Here is a 23,973-nt window from a genome sequence, read left to right on the forward strand (position 1 = left end):
ATCATAGCTCCGCGACTCAACGCCTCAGTTGCCCTCACTCGACACACTGGACACCGTTGCCCATAAGCAAGATGGCAGCCAAGGCCGCTTTCTATCTAGAGTCACTAGTTTGCCCTTAGACAAAATGGTGGCCCAGCATCACACGTCCCTTCTATCGTTTTCCCTGCCCGTAGATAAGATGCCGGAGAACCTGGACCCTCCTGTCTCCATTTTGGTTCCGGGCATTTAAATATACCCCCCCCCCCAATAACCAAAACCAAACCCTGATTTGAGATAATTATCCCAACTTCGCTCTCTCTCTCTCGTTAAAATTATATTCTGATATTTTATCCCGAGACGAAGCCGAAATAAAATATTTATACTTTTTAAGTTTTCATAGCGATTTTGGGTTGTTTTCTTTAAAGAGGGAGCTACTGTGCCTTAACATGACGGGCAGAAAAATCAACAGGTGAAGTTCCTCCCCGTCTTCCTATGGCTCCACAGAGTAGGAGCGATAGGGATGAGAGGGAAGCTTCGTCGGCTATATTCCTTCTGCTATGGTGGTGGAGAGTCTTCAGACCACGTCTTCCCCTCTTCGAAAAGAAACGCTCAAAGAGGTCATATAAAACTCCTCCAAGCCTCGAAAGCTTCCCAAGTCCATCTCCCCTCACAGTTACCGCAGCTTATCAGACCGCGCAACATCCCTTAGCCCTTATCAAAGATGGCGCCCAACGTCCCTCCTCTCCCTCCGGGCTTCATGGGAGGTTCTCTGTCACAGCTGCTGCTGGAAAAGATTGAGGCGAAAGCTCTGAGGCGGCTTCCCCCTCACCCCCATGTGCTCTCCCTCTCTCTGTGAGGCGGCGGGTCGCTCGGGGCTATCCTTTCCCCGTTGCACTTCGCTTCCCACCCCGCCTCGCTCTTTTTGTATATCTATTATTTTTGGCGCGCTCTCCCTCAAGTTTGAGCCCCGGCGCGAGCCGCTCCCGCCATGAGCGCTTCTCCCCCAGCTGACAGGTGTCAGGCAGAAGGAGAGGAGGGAGACGCCGGAGGAGCCCGGGAAGGAAGCCGGCAAGCAGCCGCCAAAGCCCGCTGGGTGCTCCTCAGACAGGTACCTTTCCCTTTCCCAGCCAGGGACGTCGTTATCCCCCTCACCATCCTCATCGTCAGGGGGTCCTGCCTGTCTCTCTCGGCGAAGGGCTTCCGCCGTCATCATTTCACTTTGATTTTTCACAGCGCCCCGCGAGGAGAGCCCCATTTCAGGGACGGGGGTGGTGGTGAGGAAATGAGATAAGGGCATGACTTCACGCAGATCGCAAAGTTGGAAGGGACCCCGAGGAGGACCATGTAGTCCCGTGGTTCCCAACGTGGGGCACACGCCCCACAGGTGGGGGGGGGATTTGATTTTCAAGGGAGGGCAATTCGAGAATGAGTTATTAACAGTGAATGATGGCCTTATAGGCTTCCTTCAGGTGAACAGGAGTTCACTTTTTGAATAACAAGAATTATATGGGGGTGGGGTCAGGATTTTAGATTTTAGGTGGGGCATGGCCAAAAAAAAGGTCCAACCCCCTGCAATGCAGCTGTCCCATACAGGGATTGAACCTGCGATCTTGGCAATTATCAGCACCATGCTCTACCAGGCGTGGCCAAACTTGGGCTCTAGATGTTTTTGGGACTACAATTCCCATCATCCCTTACCACTGGTCCTGTTAGCTAGGGATGATGGGAGTTGTAGTCCCAAAAACATCTGGAGGGCCAAGTTTGGCCATGCCTGCAACTTGCCCAAAGTGCCCTCCCTGCTCTTTAGGTTGTGAATGAACCCAAGTCCCCCCCCTTGCTGTTTCTGTTAGTAATATCATTTATTTTAAATTTTACCCTACCCTTCAAGGAGGTCTGGGTGGATGTCTGTGGTTCTAGTCAACATTTCTATCCTTGCAACAACCCTGTGAAGTAGGCTAGGTTGAAGGAGAGTATTGGACTCAAGGCTGCCCATTCATGGCTGAATGGTGACTCTTGTCTCGGATCTTCTCAGCCCTGATGCAACCCTCTAACTCAGGGGTCTGCAAACATTTTCAGCAGGAGGCCGGTCCACTGTCCCTCAGACCTTGTGGGGGGCCGGACTATATTTTGAAGGGAAAAAATGAATGAATTCCTATGCCCCACAAATAAACCAGAGATGCATTTTAAATAAAAGCACACATTCTACTCATGTAAAAACACCAGGCAGGTCCCACAAATAACCCAGAGATGACTTTAAAATAAAAGGACACATTCAACTCATGTAAAAACACGTTGATTCCCGGACTGTCCGCGGGCCGGATTGAGAAGGCAATTGGGCCAGATCCGGCCCCCGGGCCTTAGTTTGCCTAACCCAGCCCATTCCAACCTGCTTCCCACCAGATATTTTGGAATACAAATCCCATCAGTCCCAGCCAGCATATGCAAAAAAGCTGTTCTAACTACTAAATCACGTTGGCTGTCCAGAACACCCATTTTTCTGGTTTACTCACCCATGTTGCTAGGCAAGAGAGTAGTTAAAAGATCAACCTCCTCCCACTCTTCAGTGAGCTGTAGAGAGTTCAGTGGATATGAGTGCTGAAATTGCTGTTACTGTGTTTAAGTTGCTTTTAATGAGTGGTGTGACAATTTTATGGTTGGATTTTATTCTAGCTCTCTGTTTCGGCTTTTCTGTGGCCCGCTCTGATATTGCAGTAATAATGAAAAGTGGGTAACAATATTCTAAGTATATAAGTGGGAAATGCGGTGTATTTTTTGTGTGCAAATGCTCTATGGCACTGAGCCTTTTGTCAGTCAAAATACTGCCCTTCGAAGCTGATCCCTGTTATAGTTGCAGGGCACAGCTGCTCCCCGTGGCTGCCACAATGTGTGGGAGCCACTCACAAAGGTGCATTGTGTGGAGAACCTTTGCGCCACTGTCAGCATCATGTCTCCTGAAGCGCTGTGTGGTTGCCTCCCCTCAGAAAGCATACTGTATAATTGGGAAACGTTCATAGAATCATAGAGTTGGAAGAGACCACAAGGGCCATCGAGTCCAACCCCCTGCCAAGCAGGAAACACCATCAGAGCACTCCTGACATATGGTTGTCAAGCCTCTGCTTAAAGACCTCCAAAGAAGGAGACTCCACCACACTCCTTGGCAGCAAATTCCACTGTCGAACAGCTCTTACTGTCAGGAAGTTCTTCCTAATGTTTAGGTAGAATCTTCTTTCTTGTAGTTTGGATCCATTGCTCCGTGTCCGCTTCTCTGGAGCAGCAGAAAACAACCTTTCTCCCTGCTCTATGTGACATCCTTTTATATATTTGAACATGGCTATCATATCACCCCTTAACCTCCTCTTCTCCAGGCTAAACATGCCCAGCACAAGGCAACTTAAATTATCAAGGAGTATGGAGCAACTCCCCTATGCAGAAAGTTTGCAGCATTTGGGACTTTTTAGTTTAGAGAAATGGGACGTGGGTGGCACTGTGGGTTAAACCACAGAGCCTAGGACTTGCCGATCAGAAGGTCGTCGGTTCGGATCCCGTGACGGGGTGAGCTCCCGTTGCTTGGTCCCTGCTCCTGCCAACCTAGCAGTTCGAAAGCACGTCAAAGTGCAAGTAGGTAACTAGGTACTGCTCCGGTGGGAAGGTAAACGGCGTTTCCGTGTGCTGCTCTGGTTTGCCAGAAGTGGCTTAGTCATGCTGGCCGCGTGACCTGGAAGCTGTACTCCAGCTCCCTCGACCAATAAAGCGAGATGAGCGCCGCAACCCCAGAGTCAATCACGACTGGACCTAATGGTCAGGGGTCCCTTTACCTTTAGTTTAGAGAAAAGTCCACTAAGAGGAGGATAGAGAAATGTTTCTCTCTCTCGTACCACTAGAACTCGTGGACTTCCAATGGCGCTGAATGTTGGAAAATTGAGGACAAATAAAAGAAAGTACTTCCGTACACAACACATAGTTAAACAAGAAGCAGCGATGGCCACAAAGGATTAGAGAAATTCCTGGAGGAGAAGGCTATTAGCAGCAACTAGCCATGATTGCTGTGCTCCTTCTCCATGGTCAGAGGCAGCAATGCTTCTGAATACCAGTTGCTGGAAACCACAGGAGGGCAGAGTGCTCTTGTGCTTGGATCCTGCTTGCGGATTTCCCACAGGAATTTGGTCAGCCACTGTGAGAACAGGATGCTGGACTAAGATGGGCCATTGGCCTGATCCACAGGCTCTCCTTGTGTTCTCATAAGTGCCAGAAAAAGAACATTAAATACTCTGTAGCACAAAGTTTAAGAATTGGCAAATTTATATGTCACTGTAGTGAAAAGTGAGCTTTTAGGCAAGATGTTATTAAGAAGTTTCAAGAAGTGAGTAAGTTTCTGTGAGGAAAGTTTTTCTCAGTTAATAAAGAGTGTTGTACAATATTAGAAATCCTTCAACCTTCTTAAGTGGTTATGGTCAAAAGAATAAACATTATTTTTGCAAGTTTTACTTAAATTGTATTTTTGATGTTGTGAACTGCTCTGAGAGGTACGGATGAAGGGTGGCATATTACTATTATTATTATTATTATTATTATTATTATTATTATTATTATTATTATTATACTGGGTTGTGCATTTTAATAATTGTAAGGGTTTATTTGCAGAACTATGAGCTGCAACGTCAAATAACTTGGATCATTTAATGAGTTAATATATCATTCCAGTGTCACAGACTAAGTTGACATTGGGTGATATGAATCTTCAAGCACAATGGGAAAGTTTATGTGCCATTTCTCAAGTGCTAGGAAATCAAATTATCTATATGCACATGTGAACCAGCTGCAATTCAAAAGTAAAACCTATGCTCACTTTTATTAAAAGTTCCTATGGGATTAATGACTCCCTTCTGCTAGTCCAAAATTGACAAACGGGCCCATGATTTTGGAGCAGTAGCCAATTATACTCTGCCTATCAGAATTCAACCTGAGCTAAACTGTCACAATGTAGCAAGCTCCTGTTTCATTAGAAGCCCAATATCAAAATTACATTTATCAGTCCTTATGCTAGTTACCACAGCTTTCTTAAATCCTGTGATGGATACCGGGAGTAACTAATCAAATTAACTTTTACTACTTTTTAAACATATAACCACAATTAATCTTAAATAGTATAATTACACCACTTTAAAATGAATGTCTCACATTGGGTAATAGTACCTGTTTCTCAAAAAGCAGAGTTAATAAGAATGTATCCTATTCAGATGCATACCTGTGGACAGGAATTTTAGAAATGCATGACGTTACACCAGGGACAAGCAGTCCGGTGCCTGCAAGTCTTTGTTAGAATAGTAGGAATTATAACTTATTAAAATATTTAATTTAATTTAATATTAACTACTATAATTTGTTTTCCTCCCAAAGGGTCGTAGCATAATCAAAATGAAAAACCATAACAATAAAATGTGTAAACAGAAAATAAGTTTAAAAGAAGCATAAACCATGCCACCACACACAAATGGTGAGAGGCCTAGATTAAGCAGAGTATTTCTGAAAACAGCAGCCAAGAAGGACCAGACTTCTTAGTTTTGAAATATAGCTGTGTGGCTTTCAACTCTGTGTCCTTGAACCAAGGGGAAAAAGTTATAGAATATAGTGTGGTGAAATCATTCATCTGTGAGACTAGTCTTCTGTATGGCTTACTGCTTTTCTGGACCACTTTTAGACCAACAAACAATAAAGGGCTTCATTTAAATTGTGCTAATATTGTACAGCAATGAAAAACGAATACCTGACATAAACACAATTCACAAATCAGTGTTATTTCTACGATGACGCTGCTTACCAGCACACTTCTTATTTTGGAATTTAAGCTTTTAATTTGTTATGAGCCTGCCTTGACAGGGTTAACCCTGAAAAGTGGCTTATAAATACTGAAATGAAATTAATGAAACAGGGTGTCCTAGCAATGAGAGCTGAAGTGGATAAAAAAATTATAGAACACCAACAAAAATGCAGAACAGTCCTTGAACCACATTCTTGGTTCTTTCAACAGAAAATAACATAATGGATATTTTTGAAGAACATTTACTTAACCTCTGCAAATTGTGTCTCCTGGAGGTTCATACATTCATCATTTTGATCTTGATCATATAATGGCAAAACATTTCTTCCAATAAGAATGATGACACCAAATCTTGTCAGTGAAAAAGGATCATGTGTCAAGTTGATGAAGGTAAAAACAATATCACACATTGCTGCATCTTCTAGGTTTACAGTGTGTGGTTTAAGTGTCTTTCAGGCACCTAGTTTTTGAACCATACGCTGCTTATGACTCAGATGTCTTGCGTTTACTGGTTCATGCCCCATAAACATAGATTTTATATAGCTGCTGCTTGATAGATTAGGGCTCTGCAGGAATGCACTACTATAATTTTGCTCAGTGATGTCGTGGTCAGCAGCAAGTACTAGATTTCACCCTTAACTTGTTTTTCTTTCCTACAGCTTCCTTCTAGATGTGAAGGTAGCTCTGCATGTTTTGTGAAAATACACACTCAGACTTGGACTTCTATTCCAGTCCGTGTAATCGTACCCACTTCCACATTTATCCACTCCACTCTACTAATATGCTTGATTTTACCCCATAAATCTACGAGATAGGCACTTCTACCATTCTCACAATGTTTGCCACAAAGACTGTGTTTGCATGTAACGCAAAGCCATAAATTATGTGCCTGAACAGTGTGTTGCTGCATACAGCCCAACCTCTCCTGCTTTGCACCTCCCTTTGTGTGAGGGGCTCAGCATATCACAAAGATATGACACACAGATCTGGGATTGTGGGTTGCTAGGTTTTAACAAACCGCGGTTGCTAAGCCAAAATCAAACCATGGTTTAGGGCTGGTTGCCTGTTGTGATTTGTTAAGATGGAACAAAGCGCGATCCCGCTGCTTGAACTTCATGTTAAGCTATCCACTGCATAGTTTGATTACTGGCTCATAAGAAGGGAGAAACAAATGGGAGCATTACTAAACCATAGTTTATGGCTTAACACTTTTTGCAAACATGACTTGAATCCATAAACGATTTTTGTGGTCTGCGTAGATTCTAATTAATCAATGATATTCTATACTTTGTCATAAGTTTTATACTGGGCACTGCAAGCTTAAGCATGCCTCACTCTTCACAGGACATTTCAGAATGGATTAAAAAAAAAGGCATGTCTGCAGGTGAATTAAAATAATACTTGTTTTAAAATGGTAAATTAAGCCAGAACGCATTCAAATTAATGTAAAGGAAAATGCATTAGATACCGAACACCACCTTTATTTTGGATGCAAATAGTTGGGAGAATGCCAGTATTTCTGTAGCTCTTTTTTTTTTTAAAAAAATGACCGCCCAGTACAGTACTATCAAATGAAATACTTCCCATTCATTTTCTACAGTTGGAACTAGTCAAGAATTTAGGTTATAGCTTTATGGATCAGCTTTCTTTATTTCTTGTGCTTGTCTGTTTCCTTAGTGACCATTCTCATTTGCTTTTCTGGATAATGTGCTTGTTATAAGGGTCCCTGGGGCGCATTCATTTAGAATGGCTGTATAAGGTAAGTTAGTGATCCTTGAAGTTCACTCAGAGGGCATCATGTAAACAGAGAACACTGTCTCTCAGCCTTTTCAAAGCTTTATGTTAGCCAGCCTTGAACAGGTTTGTCACCTTTTGCTTTTTCATCTTTGTTTCTAAAACAGCTAAACGGTTTATACCACAGGGCAGTAGAAAAAATGAGGTTTGTAAATGCTTTGAGGAGATTGAAAGACACAAAATGTTAATGCACTTCCATACTATCAGTTTTTATAACATAGCTACTGTTATGGTTAACCTGTTTTTCCCTGTGTTGCTGAAATGTTGATAATTGAAAGCTTTATAATGAGAGATTTCATTTGATCCTAGAGTTTTGCTCGATGGGCAGAGCAACCCTATGGCCTATTTAAGAGAGCTGTCAATATATTGGAATTTAGATTGACATAACTAATTTGGGTCCTAAACTCTCCCAGCAGTAGTGTCAAAAGTACAAATATAGGAGAAAAAGTAGCAATATAAAAATGCCAACCACTCTCATAGCATGCCTTATAACTCTGTTGCCACCCACCAAAGAGTGTTGCTCCCAATGTTGCCACCACATTAGTCATCTTTTTCAGGGCTAGACAAAGAAGGAATAATGGTCCAGTGGTTAGGACGCCTGCACATCAGACCCAGAGATTATAGGCTTCACAGAAGAAAGGGTCAAATATTGCTGCACTGCACTACCAGTTATTCCACACAGATTATGTGCATGTAACTCCAAGCAACACAAATGCAGGCATAACTTTGAGTTGCGCACCCAGGCCCTGTGAACACCCCGCTTCCCAGGCATCAACAATTAAATGATCATATGTAACAACATTCTTTGGTTCAAATTAGGTCACAACTTTATTGATTACAGATGTAAGTGGCTTTGACTTAGGCACTGGGCATAACTGGTATCAATAGTCCACTTGCGAGTTGATTCTCCAAGGGGTTGAACTTCCTTCAGGAGAGGTTTTGCATCTCCCAATGGCTGAGGTCCCGACAGGGAGTCAGCAGAGACAACGGGACATCACCATGCCACAACACAGCACTACCAATTAAATTGTAAGCTGTATTGTGCTTATGCAGAGTGTTTAGTAGCAATCCTATTCTTGGCCAACCAGCATAATTTGAGGATAGGATTGCGGTGTTAATTGAACTTGAGTTAAACTTGATTAGGCATTTCTGCCATAAAAAAAAGATTATGTGAAACAGATTTTTAATTAGCTGAAAGACTGACTTTTAAGAGGTATGCAAAGTCCTTATTAACCAAATAAGAGAGAATGTTTTTCATAAACTGTGTAGCCCTGGTTATCAGATCAGGGTTGGGGAACCTATGGCCCTCCAGCTGGTGTGGGTCTCCCAACTCCCACCATCCTGCTTTTGTACTGTGGTCCTGCTTGGGGGCTTCCCATAAGCATCTGGTTAACTTTTGTGAAAACAGAATGCTGGACTAGATGGGCCTTTGAGTTTATCCAGCAGGGCTTTTCTTTTGTTCCTATCCCTGGTCATGTTGGTTGGGGCTGATGGGCATCCAGCAAAATCTGGAGGACCACAGGTTCCCCATCCTTGATCTAGATTGACTAACTTAAGACAAATTCAGCATGATGACATTGTGTCTTTGCCATCTTACCTACATTGCTCCTGTACTTGCTCCCCACACTTCTTGTTTTGGGTTGCCATCCTATCCCACACCCGCCCACACAGCTCCAACATTCCTGTGTCCTTGTAGTGTGTATTGCATTACATTACTTTCATGGTTATAAAGATGTCAACAATAGCTGCTAGCTTGCAATTACCTCGGTGTGAGACATTTTCAATTTGAATAATTGCTTTTGAGCATTAAAGCTCTATATTGTAAGTGGTTAAATTTTCATGACTTTTTTTTTTTAACCAAAGGTTCTGAAGAAAAAACACTTGAAGAATGTTCACCTTCCACAAGTATCAGTAAGGAGATTTGCTTCATTCGGTCTCTTCTCAGTAACAGAAGAGGAGAGAAGGGTGGCAGAAGATGACCAAGGAACCTGGCTTCAGTACAAAAGCATCTATTATCCTGAATACAGTATATCCTTGAAGTAAGTATTCTTCTGCTTTTGCAGGTACTGTCTATGCCTGCCACATGTCACTTTTGATTGTCCCTTTTCAATTTTCATTTTTAGCAGTTTAAATAATTTACTCACATCTTAAGATTTGATGAAATCTTTATATAAATTTCAATATTCAGTTGAATTTGCTTTGTCCAGTTCAATATGCATTGCTGCGGGCTAAACCCCCGAGCTCCCTTTGTTCTGTCCCAGCTTCTGCCAACTTTGAAGATAGAAAGCATACCAGTGCAAGTAGATAAATAGGTACTGCTGGAACATGTGTACCTTCCCGCCACAGCAGTACCTATTTATCTACTTGCACTGGTATGCTTTCTAACTTCTTGCACTGGTTGCATTCTCATATGTGCCACAAAACACATATTTGAGCTGATTTTTGTGTTTATGCAGGAGAGAATTTGAAACAGTGTATTTGGAACTATAATGGGGAAAGTGACTTGGGAGTGGTTTGGAGCAGAGATGTGGCAGGAGGGGAGAATACTATGTACCCCCCTGTCAATTTTGTGCACCAAATGTTCCTCCCAAATGTAAGGGAGCTAGCTATTGGGCTCATGTTCAAGTGTATAAATGCAACATGGTGTTTGCCCTAAGGATGGAACTAGATGTGATGGTGGCAGACCTGGTGTCATGTCCCCAGAGTCCAACAGTGACCAAAATACTGCAGAGGCTGCAGAGTCATTAGCTAAGTAAGGAGCCAGACTGGGTACCTTGATCTGTGCCTAATGCTGGTGACCAGGGATCTGGTACATCTGAGGCTGGCAGGAGACCCGAGGACCAGACTGCATAGTGTCAAGGCCCTTAGAACGGGAGCTGGGACCCTCAGTGGGTGCCTTCACCTTCCTCCCAATCTACTCACTGTCCTTATCATGTAGTGAGTGCACCAGGTTGGATACCAGGGAGCCCAGAAATGCCAGAGGGTTGGCCCTAAAGGATACAGTTCTCACAAAAGGAATAGAGACTTGGAGAGGTAGACTGGAAGCAGACCACTGCTATCATTTCTCAGAGCAAGTTGCTTACTTACTGCATCTGACCTGTCTTGCCACCATGCCCCACGGCCTTCTTCACAAGGCCAGGCCTGGACACTTGTGCCATCAAATGCAAGCACAGGTGAAGCAGATGGAGGATTTCAAGGGGGAAAGCAGCACGCTCAGTGGGAGTGCTGAACTTCTTGCCTTTATGCTACCTCCTGCAATCTCTCCCACATGGCATTTCTCCCAACTGGCGCATTTCTGGTCTTGGAGCCTAGCTGCGGCCATAGTGGCTGGAGGAAGGGATATGGAAGAAATCACCCTTGCCCACTTATTATTTTTTCACCTGAAATGGATCCCTCTGAGCAGTTTAATGACAATCTGAGTTTAGTTACACTTGTCTGTTGCAATCATTTTAGTCCTACTCTTGGTACTACCATCAGGATTACAATCCATCTCCTCATCTTGTCTTCATGGCATTTTTTATATTAATATATTTTTCCATAATCCAGCTTTCTCTCATAGTAAACTGGCTATCGGAAAATGTCAGAATACATTTGATGGCCAAACAGAGAGATGTTCTCAGCAAGGAGAATTTGAGCATGCTGTGGAATCCCACTGAAACCTCTGATGCAACAGCTCAAACAAAGCAGCTATAAAACCCTGCGGGAACTATTACTGTACAAGATTTTGACAGTCCTGATAAAGCACTTGATAAATGAGTTACCAAAGTTAGATTTATAGTTTTCTTTCTATCATTTATTTGACTCCACACACGTCTGAAGTTTGTACTTCATAGCAGGACAGCAGTAGCTTAAACAACCTGAAGGCTATACTTTTTTCCTGTAGCCCCTTATTAAGCCTGCTGTGGATGCTGAGTTTTATATTTCCTGCCTAGAAGGGATTGTTCTGGAGGATCTGACTGAGTTTACACAACTTAGAAATCATTGAATGGCACCAGTTCTTAGTGAAAAAGGACGTACACATATAAAGTTTAATTTAAAGTACATCTTATTAAATATTAGCTGAAGTTGCCCAGGAATTCGAAGAACCTCCCAACTATTGAAATTTATAAATGGATAATGTAATTTTACAGCTTTACACACACCCTGATCTAGGGCCCTGATCTGACCTGGGAGTACCTGATTTGGTTGCAGCCCAGAATTGATTCAGAGTTCAATTTTTATTAAGGTTTAAAAAATCCTATATAGTCAGGAGCGAGGGAGGAGAAGGACCTCCTGACCACACTGCAGAGAGCAGGAGAAATCAGTCCTGCTGGGTGCTGCTTGGCAAACACATACCCTGTAAGAAACATATTGGTGAAGCAGACCCTTGCAGCCAGGACAACTGAACCCTTGGCACACAATTCCTGCAGCACTGTTGCATGTGCTTAGCTGCTGTGCCAGGTCTGCTTGGACTCGCCCTTCTGCCGTCCCTGCTTTTCACATCATAGCCTGCAGTGTGTCCTGCCTAAGTGTGGTTCAGGCTCCAGCTGCCCTGCCGCCTCCTACTCCTTCACTGCCCTGCTGCCTCCTACTCCTTTACTGTAGCTTATCTGGCTGCCATGGCTGCTGCATTGTGGTAAATGGACCCACCACTACTTTGAATCCACATGGCAGACTGAACCATTCCAATCTGCTCCAGTTTGGGTGCCTCTGAAGATATTATTGTCTAATTGGTGATGTCAAACTGCTGATTTGGGTGCCTCTGGAGAGATCATCACACTTTTTTGAATAGTGATTGCTTTTTCTATGTTTATGAATGGTTGGATGCCATTTTGAATCAAGATGGTAGACCAAATCTTTCATAATTGCCAATTTTAGCAACTGATTCAAAAGTGCACTACCCCCACCAGAGCAACGCTGGGTACACGGTTGCTAGTTTTTAATATTTCACACTTTTAACATTACAGTGGAACCTCGGGTTATGGCAGGGATCCGTCCCGGAGGCCCCGTCGCAATCCAAAAACGACGCAACCCAAAGTGTTGCGTCTGTGCATGCGTGCGTGTGATTTAGCATCTCTGAAGGAGCGTCTCCACCTCCATCGTTCTGCTTGGATACTGAGGTCCAGCGCCGAGGGCCTTCTGGCGGTTCCCTCGCTGTGAGAAACCAAGTTACAGGGAACCAGGCAGAGGGCCTTCTCAGTAGTGGCACTCACCCTGTGGAACGGCCTACCACCAGATGACAAAGAGAAAAATAACTACCAAACTTTTAGAAGACATCTGAAGACAGCCCTGTTTAGGGAAGCTTTTAATGTTTAATAGGTTACTGTATTTTAGTGTTCTGTTGGAAGCCGCCCAGAGTGGATGGGGAAAGCCCAGCCAGATGGGTGGGGTATAAATAATAAATTATTATTATTATTATATTAGTGCTTCTGTGCATGCGCAAACACTGTGGACCCTTAACCTGTTCCGCTACTTCTGGGTTTGCGCCGGTCTCAAGCTGAGGGTGACGTAAGCCAGAGGCAACGTCACCCGAGGCTCCACTGTACTCCGTTCTATCTTTCTTACAACTTGTGAGTGAAGAACTGTTCCTTGTGGTAATAACTCCCAGGTTTGGAGCATGGTTCTTCTTTATGCTAACATTCCCTAGGATAAAGCAGATTTTACAGAGAAACTTGATAAAGGCAGCTTTGAGTTTTCCCATGTCCCAGGATTGTTTCGCAAAGAGCCCATTGAGCATCTTAAGGCTGTCAGGAATTATCTTGACAAGGCTAAATACTATAGAAAGTTCACAAGGTTGTCTGTGGCTCATGGCAAAAAGTCTAAAGGGCAAGCTGTATCAGTTCAAGGGCTATCAACATGGATCAACTTGTGTATTCAGATATGCTATGAACCAAGCTGGAGTTGCTGCACTAGGCTTAAAGATAGTTTTGCAAGGCAAGTGGCATCTTTTATTGTATGCTGGTTGTCATGACCTTCCAAATGTCTAACTTGAACATTAGAACTGAGAAATGTGCAGGTCTGAGACCAAGTCCAAAGTAGATGTTCAGTTAGCTATAAACACTAATACACTCAAGGTCATAAGAAGTTCCAAATTCTGAAAATTATCAAGCTTTAGCCATATGTAAGATTCACAGCAGGACTATAGCCAACATTTGTTCATTGTTCCTTAACTTCCTTCCGACTAACAGTACTGCTACGTTACCTGCAAGCACTGGCGGAGGAAGAGGAGTGCGGGGGGAGCGCACCGCCCCCGGCAGCACAATCCCTGTGGGGTGCCATTGCGGCTGCCCACCCGCCTGCGGTGGGTGCCACACCCCTGCGGGCAGTGCACCATGCCCCCACCTGCTCTCCGCCCCTCGGTGCCGGAGCATGAAGCTCCGCCACTGCCCGCAAGGGGACCAGAAGCCTGTTTGTAAATAGCTTCACTATGATTAATAGAATTAAACCTTCCCCCTCCCCAATATTCCTTTTTCTTCCTGCCTGTTTAAACCTTTTAAAATCAGCTGTTGGGGTTCTTGAGTGTGCTTCTGCCAGACTCAAAGGGATATATCTCCCCTCACATGCCCATATTGTTTGGCTTCACACTTTGTGCACACGTCAGTGGATATCTGAATGAGGCAAGCAATCTGCCAGTTCCCTTGAGAGGGACGGGGAGGTTAATTGTTTCCTCATCCCCATAACTAAAATTAAACACTCAGAACCTTGGTAACAGCCTTGCCCCGAGATTAGAGGCAGGAGGACTAGTGGTAGCAAATTTCAATTTGGAGATACTGGAGCTATTTCTGGTCCCTACTCAGGGAAGGAGGGCGCTTGCAGTTCTGTCTCACAGTTCCAATACAGATCCTTGGAAGACCACATTGATATGCCCTTCCATTGTGAGAAATGTATTATCATTCCTTCTTCCTATTCTTTAACCACTTACTAATCCATAAGAGGGCCTCCTCTTATCTTATGACCACTCTCCTATGTTTGCTCATGAATTAAAATATTGAGAGAAAAAACATTAGCACAGCACTTATGGTGGTAGTCTCTTCCCTTGATGGCTCTGGAGAATTGTGATAACTCAAGTGCCCATGGAAGAGGTTTTAGAAGGAGTTTATTGTTATTAAAAGGTTTTCTAACCTGCACTTCATCAATACAGATGCCAAGGTGGGGTACAGCAAACAATATAATAACCAATTCCAAACACGAGCAACAGTGAAACATTAAAACAAATTCATCCAAATAAACATAACCAGTAATATAGGGGAAGCTAAAAGAAAAACCAAGGTGGACTCTGCAATTACTCTCTCTATAGACAGCATCTTAAAAAGCAGAGACATCACCTTACCAACATAGGTCCGTATAGTTAAAGCTATGGTTTTCCCAGTATGGGAAGTGAGAGCTGGACCATAAAGAAGGCTGATCACCAAAGAATTGATGCTTTTTAGCTATGGTGCTGGAGGAGACTCTTGAGAGTCCCATGGACTGCAATAAGATCAAACCTATCCATTCTGAAGGAAATCAGCCCTAAGTGCTCACTGGAAGGACAGATCCTGAAGCTGAGGCTCCAATACTTTGGCCACCTCATGAGAAGAGAAGACTCCCTGGAAAAGACCCTGATGTTGGGAAAGATGGAGGGCGCAAGGAGAAGGGGACAACAGAGGATGAGATGGTTGGACAGTGTTGTCGAAGCTACCAGCATGAGTTTGACCAAACTGCGGGAGGCAGTGGAAGACAGAAGTGCGTGGCGTGCTCTGGTCCATGGGGTCACGAAGAGTCGGACATGACTAAACAACTAAACAACAACAACAAAGCCACAAGACTCTTACTTGGTTTTTAAAGGAACATATTACACATAGAAAAGGCTACTGAAAGGTCATAAAGTTGTGGATAGCTGGCTAGGCCTCCTATGAAGTACTTGGAGTTATAGAATAATTGACCTACAGCACTGGTAGTGGAGATGCCAGATTTCCAAAAATTCTGAAGCCATGGGAGCGGGAATCCAGGGGTTTTTCTTTCTGCTAAAAAGAATTTGATTTTTAAAAATAATAATAATAATGAAATGAAGTATGTGTATTGTTTATTTACATACCTGTTCTAAAATTACTTTAAAATGCAATCCTCAATATGTCTACTCAGAAATAAGCCCTATTGATTCACTGGAACTTATTTGAAGAAAGTGTGAATAGGATTGTAACCTTGACAGAAAATGCTTTATGTATTACTGAATCAGTGTGCTTAGGGTTAACACATTTTTTTCCTGTCTTTGTGTTTGTAAAGCCTAAGATACGTTGAGAATAATCCTTGCCTGTCTTTTGGCCTGAACATCAGAAAGACATGCTTGGATTAAATAACCTTGCATAGCTTGAATGCTATGTGCCCTATTCACAGGAAGAGTCGAGTTATGCAGGTTTCTTATTCATCAGCAGACATCTAGGTCTCTGAAAGAGATGAAGGTTGGAACATCCTTCCTTTGTATAGAACTATTGTTTCTATGGTGACTGTTGAATTGCTAAGTGTGTAGTCTTGATTTTGTCCTAAGAGTGGCAAAAAAGTAAAAAGTCAAGAATGTGTTTTTCATTGACTGAGACACATATTTCATGTCACCCTATCTCTCGGTGATGCAAGAATAAATTGCTGCTTTGTTGGAAATACCTTTCTATCTTTATAGAAGGAGTTGAGATATATATTTTGTTATGATATATATCGGCCCTTGCTTTGATTGCACCTTGGAACACCGCAGATTTTAGTATACTAATGTATCAGGATTGCCGCTTCTCATTTTTACATCTTTTAATGAAATTTACTTCTTTTTCCTTTTTCCTTTTTCCTATTTGATTAGTTGAATATAAGAACAACATATAGTCAAATGCAATTTACTTCTAATAGCAAACTCGACAAAATGCTGTGGAAACAAAATGGGCTTACCCGAAAATATGGTAGCAGTTTCTGTATCCTCTGAACACTGAACTACCCATATGTTCATAAGTTAAAAGAAAATAATAAATCCTCCAAACAGTCTGTCAGGGACCCCTGAACATATAGGTAATATGGAATGTTGAGGTGTCAGTTCAGAAACTAAAAGAGAAGGGGTGGAGAGAGAGGGAAGATTAAGACCAATAAATCAGGTGCACAGCCAGGCAATAGCATACATCTGGAGCCCTTGCACCTCTCAATCCATAAGGGCAATCTTATCTTCTGTAAATGAGGTTAAGTGGTATACACTCAGGTTTGCTTCCTCTGTCATGCTTCCAAGAGGTCTTGGTCTGCACAGGACATTGAGCTGATTTTTTAAAAAATAGAAAGACTATTTCTTGGCAAAGAGTATTTCAAAATGAGAAAGAATGTGGAGATAGGTGTTTTAGAATTTCATAAAGAGATTTAAATAGGATCAGCTGTTATATTGGTATAATTGTGGACAAGATCACAGGAAGATGCTTCAGACTGAGTCAGCCCTTTGGTCCATTTAGCTCAATAACGTCCGTCTGTACTAACTGGCCTCATCATCACAGGATTTCAAACTGTATACTTTCCTAGCTCTGCTTGGAGATACCGGAGATTGAATTTTGGACCTATTGCACGCTGAGCGTGTATTTTACCACTGAGCCACGACCCTTCCCAAAAGTACCCTAGATATTCTTTTTGATTAACAGCACCCTTTAGGCAATGTTGGTGTGGAGAAATGTATATTGCAAAGAAACAGAAGTGAAGATCCTTCATCATGTGAAGAAAGATGATAAACCATAAAATAATGTTGCTTCCAATTCCATTTGAACTCTTGAACTTTCTGTTTTATAATCTTTCATCCTTTTTAACATTAAAGCATTTTCTACTGCCCATTCTTTTAATCCATAGAACACACTGTGCATAGTTTTGGCCATTGTTTGCCACTTGCAGAGGGTCTTGCTGGTGGGTTTTTGCATTTATATCATGTAATGCCAACATCCTGCCATGATAATTTGTCTCTCTGTTTTACCAGTGACTGTTGGAAGAATTTTGTGTCCTAGAACATCCAGAACAGGCATTGGCTGTGCTCAGATGCAACACTAAGCCAAAAATCAAGGTTTAATAAGACAGGCTATGCATGGGCTGTGTGCACAGAGTTCCTTTGCGCCTAATTTCAGTAAAGTGACTGAACAAACCAGGATTCATCATTTAACCATAGAGTCCCATTACTGAGAAACTGAGCAAAAGAGAACTGAAGAAAGAGACATAGATCTAAAACCTCAAAATGAGCCATCTGATTAGGCCATTTCTTGGTTCAAATGGAGAAGCTCTTTTAAACGTCCTCATAGATTAAGGCCCTGTTTCCCAGGGACAGTCCCCGGATTTACAAATCGGTCCCCATACAAAATCCATTGAAGTTGAAAAGTGTCCCCGGATTCATTGAAAAAAATCTGGTAACTTTATCATAGATGGAAGAGAAAGCTATCCATAGAAATCAACTGAGAAATCTTAGATTTTAGTTGAGGTGAGTTACAAAAGGTAACTCAAGAGGGAGAAGAACCAGAAAGCTACAAGGAATGGAGAAAGCGGGAGCCAAGAGTGAGGGGACGAAAGGCTCAATAAGTGACAGAAGAGCTGGGAGATAGGGCCTACCTTCTGTGTACACGCAGTGTGGTGTAGTGGTTAAGAGCGGTAGACTCGTAATCTGGGGAACCGGGTTCGCGTCTCCGCTCCTCCACATGCAGCTGCTGGGTGACCTTGGGCCAGTCACACTTCTCTGAAGTCTCTCAGCCCCACTCACCTCACAGAGTGTTTGTTGTGGGGGAGGAAGGGAAAGGAGAATGTTAGCTGCTTTGAGACTCCTTCGGGTAGTGATAAAGCGGGATATCAAATCCAAATTCTTCTTCTTCATCTCTCCTGAAAAAACTAGAACCTTAGCTTGTCAAAAAGGATTAGTTCCCCTTCACATGGACACCCTTGGGTGCCACTCCTTTACAGCAGAAGGTCTCTACGCTCTCTGAAGACTAACTGTTGAGTGAGCAGTTAGCCCTCAGCCACAGGCTTTGCCTAATGCAAGCACATCAGGGATACGCTGCAGCATTTTGCTGCAGGTTCCCTTTGTAACTGATTAAGTGCATGCTTGTTTTTGCAAGCTTAGGAATCAATATCTTCCTCTGTGTGCTCACAAATAAATTTATAATTTTGAACAGGGATCAGCAACTTAAGGCCCATGGGCCAGAAGCATTCCACGGAGGTCGTTTGACCGGCCCACAAGCCGCCCCTGAATTGAGTTGCCCACTCACACGCTGCGCTAAACTGGCACAGTGCAGCGCAGGGTGGGGACTTGCTTCTGTGGCGCCAAAAATCGCTTCTGCGCAGATGCCAAAAATTGCGGGCGCATACGTGATCCGGCCCATGGAGGGATCTCCGCGGGACCGATCTGGCCCAGGCAAGATAAACCTTGCTGACCCCTGATTTTGAACAATAAAAACTTCATATTTTCACAAATTTTTCTTGTTAACGTGTGATAATTTTAACACAGTATATTAGGGTTTTGAATGTCTTCTTTTTCTCCCTCTAGTGGTGAGACATTTTAAAAGATGTTGATGAAGGATGTAGGCTGTGAAAACCTGTGATGTTACCGTTTTATTTTATTTTTTTAAAAAAACAAGGATTGAGGGATAATTCTGCTTGTTTGATTATTATGATTTCTCCCCCTAGATTTAACAGCGGACTATTAAATGTTGAAGACGTTCTGACAAGTTTTGACAACACAGGAAATGTTTGTAAGTAATTTATGTTTCTTTACGGTGATGGCGATGATGTAGTTACACTTGGATGCAAAACATTTATGCTAGCATATTTGCCTGCAATGCTCATCACAGTGCCACATTTGTCATGGGTTTGATTAGAGGTGGGCTATTCTCCATTCGATGCCCTTAGCCTCTGGTATACCACAGTGCTTTGCAGTAAAAATAATACCATGCTATTCTGTGTTACTCAGGTTCATTTTTATGCTGCAGCCCCTAGGAATGTCTGTGCGTGCATTTATGTAGCCTTCTCAAATCACGTCCCCCCCCCCCCCCACCAGCAATTTGAGACATCAGTGAATATTTCCGAAGCTGCCCTGAGTTTCTGAGCTGTTCTCAGATGTGATCCTGGCTTTATACATGGAAATTGGCATGTGACCTTTCAGATTGTTGCGTAAGCTTCCTGTGACATGCAATCAGTGCTCCCCCCCCCCAACAACAATGTTTAGGGGTACTCTCATTTTGACTCAAGAAAATCACCATTTTATCGTTCAAATTAGGAAAAATAAATACAGTAAATGGACAAAAGTACAAAGATTCACAAAATGTTTAGGGGCATGCGTACCCCCAGAAAAAAAGCATTGCATGCAATATATATGATACAAAGCCCTAAATCTGATTATAATTTCATATCTAGAAAATAGGAGTTGGTATAATCTATGATGTTTAATTTAAAAGTTAAAGGACCCCTGACAGTTAAGTCCAGTCGCGAACAACTCTGGGGTTGCGGTCCTCATCTTGCTTTACTGGCCAAGGGAGCTGACGTTTGTCTTCAGAAAGGTTTTCCGGGTCATGTGGCCAGCACCACTAAGCCGCTTCTGGCAAAACCAGAGCAGTGCACGGAAATGCTGTTTACCTTCCCACCGGAGCAGTACCTATTTATTTATTTACTTGCACTTTGACGTGCTTTTGAACTGCTAGGTTGGCAGGAGCTGGGACAGAACAACGGGAGCTTACCCCGTCGCAGGGATTCGAACTGTCGACCTTCTGATTGGCAAGCCCTAGGCTCTGTGGTTTAGACCACTGATGGTTTAATTTCACGTCTCCTTCCTAATCATGTTACATGATTGCCCCCACACCTTGAAGGACAGAATATTGGCTCCTGATTGGACAGCCCTGCCCGGGTGAGCTGTCCCCCAAGACAGACCAATTCGAGTCTCTCCCAAGGTGAGGTGTGGAGGGGCAAACTCTTCCCTTCTCAGAGTCGGAATGCCACTGTACAGCAACAGTTATGAATCTGTTGCTATGTGGATAATACATTTTAGAAAGAGTAAAAAACCTCTTACCTGCTAGTTAGCAACAGAAGCACTTTCTTCTATCTAGACAACTGTCAGCAATTCATCCTTCAAGTTGAAAGACCATTTGTCCTTTTGTTTCCTTCAGGAAATGTTTTGTAGCATCAATTAGGGCAGAAATAGACTTAGATGTTCATGGCTTTTCTCTCTAACTGTGTTGACTGCCTTGTGGTGGTTTTACGGTGGCATTGACACTGATGTGAAAGTGACAGCTGATATTGGGTTGCAAGTACACTGGCCCTGCTTATAACCTCTAATTCACTAGAACTAAAAGCCTATTCACATAAGCAACAAATGGGGGTACACTGAATATCTGACTGGACCTTGCCAGGCCTACGTTGCTTCTAAGCAAGGACTCCTATCCTATACTTGTAAATAATCTGCAGCATTTCACTTACTCTGGAATTTTCCTTTTTTATATTGTTGGCTATGGGAACATTTTGTAATATATATCACAACCCAGTCCTATGAAGAACTGGATGTCTCCCAAGCCCATGGATTTCAGTGCATGACACATTTAATTGTCACAGCTTTGGGCTGCTCATAATCAATCCCCATACCTCCTTGTTTGTTTGCTTCTCTTTGCTGCTACAGATTGTCCAGCCTAAACTTCTTTCTCTCTTGCCTTCTTTCCTGGCTCATTCTCTGCCCTTTTCCCCACCTGCTGAACTTTTGTAAGGTATATTAATGGGCATTGAGATTTCTTGGCTGTGAGTATGCAACTTAGGCATCAGTATGCCCTTCCCAGTGCTTTTGTTTGGTTAAAACAAATGAGGTGCTGGTACACAAATCTTGATAAAAGTGCCATGGATGCCAGCACAAAACGGCTGCCATGGGCAGTAAAATGAAAATAGGTGATGGTGCTGTGTGAGTACTCTGTGAGTACCATCACAAAAAAAGCATTCTTTGTGCTCTTGAACCAGTTTTTATTGCTGGTGACCCTCTGTACCCTCTCAAAGTAAAGACAAAGCTAACATTTTCTTCCCTGGGCAGTAGCATGAAACCATTCTTCTTTAACATCCATGCTTCACATAATACAGATCCTGCCTTTTGTTCCTTGTAAATCTGAGTTTACCCAGGATTTTCAGATTGTGATCACTGCAAGTGAGTGGCTTAGGGTGGCATTCATTGATAGTGATACTCAGAGTCGACCCACTGAAGTTAATGGAGATGAATAATTTAGGTTTATTTACTTCATTGAGTCTACTCTGAATGGGATTGAGTTGAATACAGTCCTCTGATTTTGGATGGGGGGGGGAAAGTAAAATGTGCCACATCTTTGGGATATAATGGCATGGATAACCTAAACTGCTTTCTGAGCCCTTGATCTGGTCAGAATGAGGGTCCCTTTAGTTGCTAGACCTTTGGCATAGCCTTGGATAATTCTGACATGTAGTGACACTGGAAATGAACATGATATCTGGATATGAAAAGAAGTAAAGATACCATTTTGAGGAATAAAATTTCTTATACCAAAGTAGTGCTTAACTAACATAATCTTTTTTCTGTTTACAAACACCAAACAACCCATATAAAAATAAAAATATATTTCTATAGGTTAATCATAAAGTCAAAAAAAGCTAACGTGGACTTTCATAGGCAGTAATATGAAACTGTTCTTAAATACACCTGATTCACCTAAAAAAACACAAAACCCCCTCCCCCTTGTTTCTTAGGAACCTGAGATTACACTTCATCGCACACTGACATTTCAGAAGCAGAAAAATGTCAATTTCACAAACTAACTTTTGACCTCGGAACAACAATAAGAACAACAAAATCTAAAGGATAGGTAATTGTGTAGGGAAAATGTTCAGGGCAATTCAGTCTCAACTTTGAAGCTTTCATCCTTTTTGAGTGCCTCAGGCTTTATTATGAAGTCAGTCCAAAGAGCGCTTAGAAAATGTGTTCTTGAAGTACTGCCAGGTAGGAGAAGTAATTCACAAATTTACAGGAGAAAGGAGTTCCATGGGATTTACATGTTGCCAAGGGACTAATACCAGGACTGAGGGAGGGAACCCAAGGTGTGTGTGTGATTGCTGATGTCAGCAGAGTGTGAAGCTAGAGAACAAAACAACCGCAGGGGCTGAGAACACCATGGATTAAAATGGCAAACCTTATGATTATTGAACATGTATTATTCAAACACAGAATATTATTTTTATGGCAGTTTCTGACTGATATTTTTGGAAATGCTTTTATATTGCCTCTTTTAATATTTAATTTTTTCCCCTAGAGTGGTGGCCAGACTAATAATCAAATCACTCTTCTTCTCCTACCACCCTGATTGGGGTTTGCATTTAGAGAGTCCTTGTAAGCGTCAGGCTGTAAAAGCTGAACAGTTGCACAGGGATTAGATAGGTGTTCAGATACACGCATGAGATTCTTTGGATCCTTGCCCTGCAGTTTATATCTTGAGAAAAGCAATAATATTACTAGGTAGTGTTATGTACTGAAGTTCTCACCCTGGGCCAGCAGGGGATACTGTAGATAGTTTTCACTCAGGTCCACATATGCAAATAAGGGATCGAAAGTGACATTCAGTGATTGGAGAGTTACAGAAAGTTGTTACAGTTACGTTGTACTGGAGCTCTATATAAGCAGGCTGGCTGAACCCTTCAGTTCAGTTCTGTTCTGACCTGTGAATAAACAAGAGCTGTTTGGAGAATCGCTGTCGTCTGATATGTTCACCCACAACTTACCATAACAGGGAGCATCCAATGTATTCTGCTTGTACAATAGGTCTTAGCCTGCTTCTCTTTTCCCCGCACCACCCAAAAGTCTGCTTCAGGGGGAACCCCACTCTCTAGAGCATATTATGAGGGTGCTTGGGGAGGAGGAGAGGGAAGTTCTGTTGCACAAGTGGAACTCTGTTGCACAAGCAGAATGGTGGGGTTGAATACAACCCCTTGTCTTACTAACGCTGTAGATGCACATGTCCCCCCTCCATTCCAAAGTACAAGTCAATCTATTTACAAATACTGTGTTCCTTAACTACGGTACATCTTAGTCATTTTAGTGTAGCTTTACTACGCCAAAACGTTTTTCTTTCCTGCATCCTATCCCCAGTCCAACTCCCAAAGCAGAATGGTAGAAATGCACCCAGCATAAAGTAGACATTAGTTCAAAATAAGATGTTGCCACTAGCTGGCAGCATTATATTAAACATGAATAAACTTCATTTAAGTAATGTGTGTTAACATTCATCAGTAGTTGCTTGATGTGTGCACATGTGCACCCATGATAGAAAATTAAATTGAACTAATTCTTACTGATTGCCTGTAATTCCTGAATCCTGATTCACAGTAAACCTGTGAAACCCTGCACCTTGGAATTTTGGTATGAATTGTAAAAATGTTCCTTTGAGCTT

The 23,973-nt window shown here is 42.6% G+C and overlaps 1 protein-coding gene across 2 annotated transcripts in view; it reads left to right on the top strand.

Moving 5' to 3' along the window:
* The first annotated feature begins 956 nt into the window (after positions 1-956).
* The window catches only part of CAMKMT (calmodulin-lysine N-methyltransferase), a 238,823-nt gene continuing 215,806 nt past the window's right edge, over positions 957-23,973 (top strand). The window contains exons 1-4 of one of the 2 annotated variants that reach the window (XM_081854973.1): positions 972-1,087; positions 6,008-6,187; positions 9,455-9,630; positions 19,220-19,284. In XM_081854973.1, the coding sequence (XP_081711099.1) occupies positions 6,134-6,187; positions 9,455-9,630; positions 19,220-19,284 (295 nt within the window). In that variant the 5' untranslated portion in view covers positions 972-1,087; positions 6,008-6,133. Of the gene's footprint in view, positions 1,088-6,007; positions 6,188-9,454; positions 9,631-19,219; positions 19,285-23,973 lie in introns of both variants that reach the window. The other variant, XM_081854972.1, reaches the window with a different exon arrangement.

This window comes from Podarcis erhardii (assembly GCF_964252035.2).
Source record: "Podarcis erhardii genome assembly, chromosome: 3".
Taxonomy (NCBI): domain Eukaryota; kingdom Metazoa; phylum Chordata; class Lepidosauria; order Squamata; family Lacertidae; genus Podarcis; species Podarcis erhardii.